Source organism: Temnothorax longispinosus, chromosome 6 (genome assembly GCF_030848805.1).
Source record: "Temnothorax longispinosus isolate EJ_2023e chromosome 6, Tlon_JGU_v1, whole genome shotgun sequence".
Classification (NCBI taxonomy): domain Eukaryota; kingdom Metazoa; phylum Arthropoda; class Insecta; order Hymenoptera; family Formicidae; genus Temnothorax; species Temnothorax longispinosus.
Window position 1 is genome coordinate 10,277,995 of NC_092363.1, and position 9,938 is coordinate 10,287,932.

The 9,938-nt window shown below is 42.5% G+C and overlaps 1 protein-coding gene across 1 annotated transcript; it reads left to right on the forward strand.

The window, feature by feature from the left end:
* Positions 1–2,344: 2,344 nt before the first annotated feature.
* On the forward strand, positions 2,345–3,547 carry LOC139814910 (uncharacterized). Its single transcript, XM_071781431.1, has 2 exons — positions 2,345–2,815; positions 2,900–3,547. Exons 1-2 carry the CDS (start codon positions 2,345–2,347, stop codon positions 3,545–3,547), a joined length of 1,119 nt encoding a protein of 372 aa, XP_071637532.1.
* The last annotated feature ends 6,391 nt before the right edge of the window (positions 3,548–9,938 follow it).

Genomic DNA, 9,938 nt, shown 5'->3' on the forward strand with positions numbered 1-9,938 from the left:
CGCAGCCCGGCCGAGCGAGCATTCGTTTCGCAGACATCGCGCGTGATACATCGTGCGTCGTATCTCAGTTCGATAGAATTGCATCATACTTTTATTCTCGAGTCATTAAGTTGTAAATTATCTCTATGTGTTTCGTATTGTGATTGATTACTTTAAATATTTTACTCAACGAAATATACATTATATTGCGATCGTCATCGAGAGGAATCCAGGGATATCCATCCCGGCGAGCCATGCCGGCACGTGGAACGAAGGAAGGCAGCCATTTGCTGCAACGTTCGAGAGAGCCCTTTCTACAGGAATCACGACCCGTTTCGAAGGCTGAAGGAAGGAAGCCATTTTAAGGAACGTTCGAGGAATCCTGCTCAGGCTGAATACGAGCAGCTACGTATACATAGAGAGGAAATTTTTCTGATTGCGTGGTCTGTACAACTAGATATAATTATTCGTCTGCTTTGCACCCAAGGTAACCACTTACTTAACAATCGTGAGGAGAGACGTTAGAATTTCGTCTAACGTCACGGTAAGGATTCTGATCAAAGTCTCCTTAATGCATCTGAGGGTTATCCTTGCTAGTTCGAGGAAATAATAAGTTTCGCGTGTTGAGAGGAAAACATCCTCTCTTAGTTCAGGTTTGTGCACAAATAATTTCGAGTCAAATTATAATACTTAGCTCAGTATAAAGTAAAATCATTAATCGTACGGTTGCAACCATTTTCGTGAAAAGTAAAAGAAAGACTTTATTACTTATTTGTTCGATTATTTCTTTCTCATTGATTAGACAATTTTCTTATGGTTTATTATATTACTTGGCGAACATTCTTTATATTCATTTAGAATAAGTATTCAATGAAACTGCGTTCTTTGCGAGACATATATTTTATCTTGCGTTATTATCAATTATTCATTTCCGTGCGTTTCTATAAGCATTGTTTCTCCTTGATTTAATTATTCTTCTACTAAGTATTGTGTTAACTCTGACTGATCAAATATTTCGTTTCTGCTATTATGAATTAATGTGTCGATCCAAACAATAAGCTTTATGAACGATATATATATTGAGAAATTCTTATGCTTTATCCTTTTGTATTGAATACCTGATTTTGCTAAAAGAGAATTATTGGTTCTAGAGAAGATTTTGATATATGGTAAATTCTAACAAGTTAAAGATAAATAGTTTATATTTAAGACTCAAAGATTGATACATTGATTCAATAACTATTTCAATTGTGTTTGAACTGAATTTATATGCTGATTGATTTGATTTATTTGTTGAACAGTCCTCTTCTGAAATTACATGTTTCTTTTTATTTTTGACTACGTCAATAGAAACTCTGAGATTACGTACCATAAATATTTCTTTTATAATTAACCTGAAGATATATCGAAGCAAGGCTTCAGTGAATTCAACTTTTATTTCATCATCAATAACAGGAAAGGACTGTACTATAATAATTATTGATTTGTTTCTTTTGTGTGTTTTATACATTTATTGTATTTTTATTGTATGTTATATAATCTATGTAATCATTTGTTCATGAATACTGGGAAGGTTTTCGGGCAGTTTCCCTTCTCCTATGCAACAAATGTTGGTATTCTTTGTCTAGTTCTGCCCACTCGAGTCATTTCAAAGTACTTAAATTATTAAATGCAATCTCTCTCTCAATAAACGGTTTCTTATGATTTGTCCCTTCCTCATCTAATTCTAGAGTTCAGGCTTGTGCGCGAGCTTGTGCAAACAGAGATCAAGTGCGCTTTCAGAGTGAACTTTAACAAACCGAACAACGTTGGATCGCTGCTGGGATTCTCGTCGAAGCGTATATTGCAGCCGAGACAGTGGCACGAATCAGACGCGTCGATTAATATTATCAACGTAAACATTATCCGCGTGGAGTGCAACGTGACCGCGGGTGCGTACAGCAACGGCAAACGTGTTCACACGATACACGAATTTTCACCGAGCGTACCACCGGGATATAAGATATCGGAAACGCCGGCGCAGATCATTTACCTGCCGATCATCGCGCGAAGCGTTACGGATCTAACGATACGCGTCACGGATCAAGACGGACGATTGCTCGATTTTCGACGAGAAGAGATCACCGTCAGATTGCACGTACGACGGCAACAGCGATAACGCGCGACGTGTGACATGCTCGTGTTGAACGACTCGGAGCGTGCGACAGATAAGAATATCTTTAAGACTGCGACGATCGACGATATCATCAAATCGACATTCGGTAGCGTTAAAACAGAGACGAAAACAGAGACGAGAAAGAAGCTCAACGCATCGAACGTTAAATTTTTACAATCTCTGGGATTCGCGGTACGAAACATCTGAACGATGACTGAAATTCTTAACATCGGAGGCGAGCCGGTCTTTGACGATCGCATCGTCAAGATCGAGACTCACACGTACAACCCGTACGCCAACACAACGTTCGAGTATAGCGACGAGATACGAATACCTATACAACAGCAGGATCTGTATACGTTGCCGTGCGAAAGTTTTCTCTACGTCGAAGGAACATTGACGGTGACCAGAGCAGCCGGCCAAGCCGATAACGTGGTATTGGGGAATAATTGCGTCGCGTTCATGTTCGATGAAATTCGATACGAGCTCGACGGTGTGGAGATTGATCACTGCAGAAACGTAGGAATAACCAGCACGCTCAAGAACTACGTCACGGTATCGTCCGACAGAAGCGTGATCCTGCGAAACGCGGGCTGGGAACCGCATAATAACGCGAACGGATACTTCAATTTCTGCGTACCGCTCAACTTGTTACTGGGATTTTGCGAGGATTACAAACGCGTGGTGATCAACGCTCGTCACGAATTAATCTTGATACGATCGCGCACCGACAACAATTGTCTGTTGGGACGTCTTGCGTTGGAGCCTACTGTCAAACTACTCAAGATACAGTGGCGAATGCCTCACGTGGTATTGAGCGAGGTCAACAAGCTGTCGATGCTGCGCGCCTTGGAAAACGGACGATATCTAAGTATGGGTTTCCGTTCGTGGGATCTGTACGAGTATCCCCTGTTGCAGAACACGACCAAGCACTCGTGGGCCATTAAGACCGCGACTCAGCTCGAGAAACCGCGATACGTCGTCTTCGCTCTGCAAACGGGTCGGAAGAACGTCATGTCCGCGGACACGAGCCGATTCGACGACTGCAAATTGACCAACGTGAAACTCTACCTAAACTCGGAAGTCTATCCGTACGACGATTTGAATTTGGACTTTGGTAAACACAGATGGGCGATTCTGTACGATATGTACGCGCGTTTCTGCAAGAGCTATTATGGATACGAATATTTCGAGCCGAGTCTCACCGTTTCAACTTTTCTACGTAACGGCCCGTTCGTGATCATCGATTGCTCTCGACAAAACGAATCCGTCAAAAACGCCACCGTGGATGTCAGACTAGAATTCGATTGCATGGAGAACGTACCGCCGAATACCTCCGCGTACTGTCTCATCATACACGATCGCGTGATCGAGTACAATCCGTTGACCAACGTAGTGCGCAAAATAGTCTGAGTGTTCGCGGCAACGTCGACGAAAATTTTTTCTCTCTTTAACTCCCGATACAAATTTATGAGAGGGGAAAAAGAGGGGAGCAGGATATAAAAATCAGAGTGTCGCGAAACGCGCGTCATTCCTCTCGATTCACGCATCGAAGAAAGAGAGATATTTCTTCATGTCTGCACCAACGTTCGTCGACCTGCAAGGTTTCGTCGTCGGGATGAAATTTGTCGTGAAGGAGGTGGCGGTGCTGAGAAACGGGGCCGTTCTGGCGCATTACATCTTTACATGCCCCATGCCGTGGAATCTCCTCAAAAAATCCGACAAATCGTGCGTTTCCTGGTTGATTCGCAATCACCATGGATTACGATGGGAAGACGGAAACGTGTCGTACAGCAAGGTGAAGCGTTTAATTACATCAGCGGTGCTCGGTGAGGAAGAGGACAACGACGACAACGACGACGACGAGATGCCGACTCTCGTGTACGTCAAGGGATGCCAGAAACGAGAATGGCTGGTAGATCTGCTTGAGAGTAAAGCGAGAAAAAACCTAAACATCGAGACTCTGGATGCGGATTACGAAGATATCGAATCTTTAAATAATCTAGATGTTACCAATACTGTGCGATGTGGAAAACACATTAAAAATTGCGCATTGCAAAATGTATTAAAAATATTTAACTGGTGGTCGCGACGCCAGAGAGAATTGTCATCTTTTTAAAAAATAAATTTTATACGTATATGTAAATTTTTCAATGTTTTATTTCTTTTCCCTTTAGTCGATAGTGTACAAAATTAAAGAATAAGTAGGTATACGTGACGAATTCTAACTCAAGAGCTTCGAGGAGGGGGAATGGGGTATCAGTTTTAGACGAACATGTCTGAACATGTTTCGCGGTTGATGTCATGCGGAAGGGAGAGGGGGAGGAGGGGGGGAATATACGTCTTAATAAAGAAAAAACATCCTACCTTAGTCCCCTCTCCTAAAATTCAGAGCGCTGATTGCGCGTTACAGAAACATTAATTTTCCCCTCTTTCATCATAGTTTTGGAAGGGTTATAGTGTGTGCTGTCGCGTATACTCGATTAATTTTATACGACTAGTCTCGTATCGGCTGCTTGTGCGAACGGTCCGCTTCTCATAACCGAGAGAAAAAATGTATTCCGTTGGAACAAGCAACGGCGGCAACAGTGGCAGTAGACGTATGAATTATTACGTGCCGATTCCCGATGTTGAAACTCCAACGTGTGAAAACAAGTAAGTTTTGTATAATTTATTAAGCTTTTTTTTTTTATATCTTTTTTTGCGAATTGTATTATTTTGAAAGTAATCTCATTATTTTTTTCTACAGCATTTCGTTGGACCGTCGCGCAGTTCGTATACTAGGCAGACGATACGCATTGACACCAACAGCTTATAAATATTTGGATATTGGGATCAACGTGGGACCTATGTCCTCTGTGGATATGCATATTGGCGATAACCGAGGCAATCGGATAATTCTGCCTCATGCAACGTGGGCAACGTTTATCGAAAGACGTGCAGATATTCAGCGACTCGTGCAGTCACCAGGGCCATCATCGCTTGCGCTTCAAGATCTGGAACTCGTTAAAATACGTGACGCAGATATTGTAAAATTGACATCGTGCGCCACCAGCTTGTACATGAAACCGTCAACCGTATTCTTCTTGTTCGAATTAGAACATTGCATCGAGAATGTGTATTTTCAACTATGCCAAAATGTTCATGGCGTAAGTGAAAAATTTAAACAATTTGTAACCATTTTACGTCAAAATTGTATAACCGATAAATGTAATGCAGTTAGAATCTTGCGTGAATTTTATGATAAGAATTCAATTATTGATTGTGAACTGTTGGCGTATGCTGCAGATAATATTGTACATGATGCATTACCACATTATATACAGTAGCGCAACTCTCCCGATTTCAGCGTGGATGAAAATGAACTGCACATGCGCGTGCGAGGTATGTAACCAATCAGAGCACCGATAATCTGTCTCACTTCCTCTCACTGTTATAAGTCTCTCTCTCTTTCTAATTTATCGTTGCGTGTCAGACGCGCGCGTTTTAATTGGGATAATGTATGGAGACGCATGTTTGACGTGCGTTATGACGCGCAGAAACGCATGCATAAACAACAAGGGTTACATTTGAGATAGAAATAAAACATAATGTACAACCAGACGCGCGCTATATATTTATTTATTGGCACTATATATTTTTTAATTATATACATATATATATATATATATACACATATATATAAGATCCCAATTATATACATATACATATATATATATACACATATATATAAGATCCCATCGACACGACGCACAACGAAAGACATTCTGAATGATCTCGTCTTACAGATCGCTCTGCACAGATCATTTTCTTTGCCTTATTTTCTTATTATTTGGTTTGACTGCGATGTATTTTTTCTCCAGACTAACTGATTTGAACCTTTTAGTCTCACTAAGTTTCTGTCAAATTGAAACAGTAAACTCACCATGTTAAGGGAGAATATATATTTTTGATGTTAATATTATACCACTGAGGATGGCTCAGACAGGAGCCGAAACGTTTGGATTTTTGTAAATCGAGAAATAAATCACATTTATATCTGAACGCACCGTGATCCGCGTTGTGACCTTTACAGCCCTTTCTACTTATATTTTAGATAAAATTAAGTTACAAGTTGTATTATATAATTTTCTTAATATTTCCTTGATATTTCCTTTTGTGATCGTTTAAATATTGATAGCATAAATAATTTATTGATTTGTGTTATACAACTCGTGTATAACACGAAGAAGTAATATGGCACATTTGTACAATTGCTAGACAAATTATTAAAATTTATCTGTATTTTGTACATACCTAACCTATATATATATATATATATATATATATATATATATATATATATATATATAATTAAAAAATATATAGTGCCAATAAATAAATATATAGCGCGCGTCTGGTTGTACATTATGTTTTATTTTTATCTCAAATGTAACCCTTATTGTTTATGCATGCGTTTTTGCGCGTTATAACGCACGTCAAACATGCGTCTCCATACATTATCCCAATCAAAACGCGCGCGTCTGACACTCAACGATAAATTAGAAAGAGAGAGAGACTTATAACAGCGAGAGGAAGTGAGACAGATTATCGGTGCTCTGATTGGTTACATACCTCGCACGAGCATGTGCAGTTCATTTTTATCCACGCTAACATCAAAAGTGCCGACAGAGAGTTGCGCTACTGTATATACTGTGGCATTACAGTATTAGAGAATTAAATGTATATTAAAATGCATATCACTGTATCTAAAATTATCTTTCCTTCTCCCAATTATTTATTATAAAGAAAAGAAACGCGAGCAAAGGGGCGCGAGCGAGAGAGGACGCGAACGAAGAGACGCGAGCGACAGAGAACGCGAGCGACAGAGAACGCGTTCACATGTGTCGATGCTCCGTCGAACTTTTGCCTGCCATTGTAGTGCGAGACATATTTCATTTTAATTTCTTTTCGTTGGAAGAGGCTGTCCGTTTTTAAACTGTTACCATTTCTTTCTCTGGTGACATTTTACCCCGCTTCGTTCTGCAACCGTCGTAGAATTCAGTCTCGTCGAGTCTGCGAAAGCAAACGCGTTCGAAAGCTTTTAGTAGTGTTGAACAATTATGGTAGAGTACATAGAAGTACTTATTCCGAGGGACGGCACGGTACGGAAGTGTAGTGACACGGTGACAGAGTATAGTGACATAATATAGTTTTTTAAATATGTTTTTTCTGTTTAGCGGATGCAGCTAAATATACAGGTGCTGACGGATGAGCGGTGGGTGCGGATTCGCATTGCGCGGGAACACGTGAGTCTTATTTTTTTGTACGTGCGCGCGTGTTTTGAGAAAAAGTACAATAATATTTTATATATATTGATTTTACAGCTGTGGATGAGTTACGTGATACCGATTTATCAATATAGCTCACCGGCGTTGGATCCAAGAGGATAGACGTGTTAAGAGAGATCTGTATGATTGCCAAACATTTCGGTACTTGTTGCTCAGACTTTTCGGAGAAGATACCTCCGAGGAAGAAGAAAATGAAATCTGGTAAAATAATCGCTTTTTTAATAAAAAAATTTTGAATTTTTTATTAATTATATTAATCATATTGCATTTGTGTGTTTCAGGTGAAAATCCTCCAGATAAATTGATCCTCCTTATAAATTTTTTAATTTTTATATTATAAATTTTCTTGAAATAAACAAAAAAATTAAATAATTATAATATTTATTTATTTCCCTTCCTTCTCCCTTCCTTAGATAGTTTAATTATATATAATAAAATATATATATTATGGGGGACGGGAGCGAGAGAGAGACTGCGCGCGAGAGAGAACGCGCGCGAGAGAGAACGCAAACGGGGGACGGGAGCGAGAGAGAGACTGCGCGCGAGAGAGAACGCGAACGGGGGACGGGAGCGAGAGAAAGACTGCGCGCGAGAGAGAACGCGAACGGGGGACGGGAGCGAGACTGCGCGCGAGAGAGAACGCGAACGGGGGACGGGAGCGAGAGAACGCGCGCGAGAGAGAACGCAAACGGGGGACGGGAGCGAGAGAAAGACTGCGCGCGAGAGAGAACGCGAATGGGGGACGGGAGCGAGAGAACGCGCGCGAGAGAGAACGCAAACGGGGGACGGGAGCGAGCGAAAGACTGCGCGCGAGAGAGAACGCGAACGGGGGACGGAAGCGAGAGAGAGAACGCGCGCGAGAGAGAACGCGAACGAGAAGACAGTCCTTTTCGAGAGGGAGACAAAAAAAGAAGGAAATAACGCGCGACGTCATAATCGAATGGCACCGCAAAAACGTGACCCAGTGAACCTGTGACCCACATGTTCACAAAAAAAAAACCTCAATAAATTGCCCTAAAAGACATGTCTGAAGAGGACATTGCGGCGGTAGACATGCACAGCGGGGGTCTCCGAGACTCCCAGGCCAACTTTCTTTTCCGGCGTTTTATTGTTTCTCTTCTTTTTACCCCGTATATCTCGGAGTTTTTTTAGAAATTTTCTTAAAATAAAAAAATATTAAATAATTATCTATTCCCTTTCTTAGATAGTTCTCCTATACAGAAAAATAAAGAGGAGAGACCGCGACGGTTAAGTCGCATAAAATTTTGGTCGAGTACCTACGTCGCGCGACCATCGATGCTCGGCTATCCGCAGTGCGAGATGATATTCGTTTATAAATTCTGTCATCGACGTTCGTCGATACCCATAGAAATTGAGTCGCGTTGCCGCGCTTATGCCGTCTAGTGTTTATAAAATCTAGCTGCATGTCATCGGCGCTCACCTTTGTAACGCGCGACGCCATAGCCGAATGACGCCGCGAAACACCGATAAGCGGCACTTCCTACGAAAAAAAGTGAAAAGGACCGCGGTGTCACGCTAGTCGCAGGTCGTAAATTATAGCCGCCTGCCATAGGCGCTCGCTCGCATTTGATGAGTGTGAAATGACATCTGTTTATAAATACTATCGGCCGAACATCGACGCGAGGCGGCATTTGTTTATCGAACATGTCCCGACGCGCTCGTCTGATCCCCCCCCCCCCAAACCTATGCTAAAAACGCAGATCACCCATCACCTCCCCCTCCCCCCACCATATGGTGGGAACGCAGACCACCCTCCCCCCGCCGCACCTTCTCGGAGGACGGCGGCACTAGAGTCCCCCCCCCGCCCGGCAGACCCCGCGGCCGCGAGTCTTTCCCCCCCGCCCCTCACCCCCCCTGAGATCCCCGGCCTAGAAATCCCTCACTCTTTCTACTCTAGTCCAACACAGACATCTCCTGCTGGAAACATGTCGATACCAAATCTAACCCCGCTGACTGTAGCTCAAGGGGGTTGTTTCCCCAGGAACTAGTCGATCACCCGCTGTGGTGGATCGGCCCTGCGTGGCTCGTCGAATGCGAACCCATTCAAGAAACGACATTGGAAGTTGAGGATCTTCCCGAGGAAAAAAATTCTCGCGCCTTTGTCTCCATGAATATTGCCGATGACATAAATTCTGCTACTGTTGTCGACTTGCTTCTCGATCGTTTTTCGACGTTAGACAAAGTCGTCAGAGTGTTCGCATATTGTCTCCGATTCATTAATAGAGCTAGATCAAATGTGCTCACTCTCGCCGTGGATTAAATCGAATTTCATTCAACCTTATTATACCTTGTCAAATTCGTTCAATCTCGTTGTTTCGCAGAGGACATCAGTAGGTAAGCTACGTTTGTTCTAGGCCGGGGATCTGAGAAGGGGTGAGGGGCGGGGGGAAATCGCGGGCGGTGGGTACCGCGGGCGTCGCGGGGGAGGGGGGGGGAACCGCGTTATTCGGGAA

Excerpts from the sequence above, each read along its gene's own strand:
- LOC139814910 (XM_071781431.1), top strand. The coding sequence starts at position 2,345 with ATGACTGAAATTCTTAACATCGGAGGCGAGCCGGTCTTTGACGATCGC. Across the intron at positions 2,816-2,899 it reads TTTGCGAGGATTACAAACGC|CCTACTGTCAAACTACTCAA; the intron begins GTGGTGATCAAC and ends CTTGCGTTGGAG.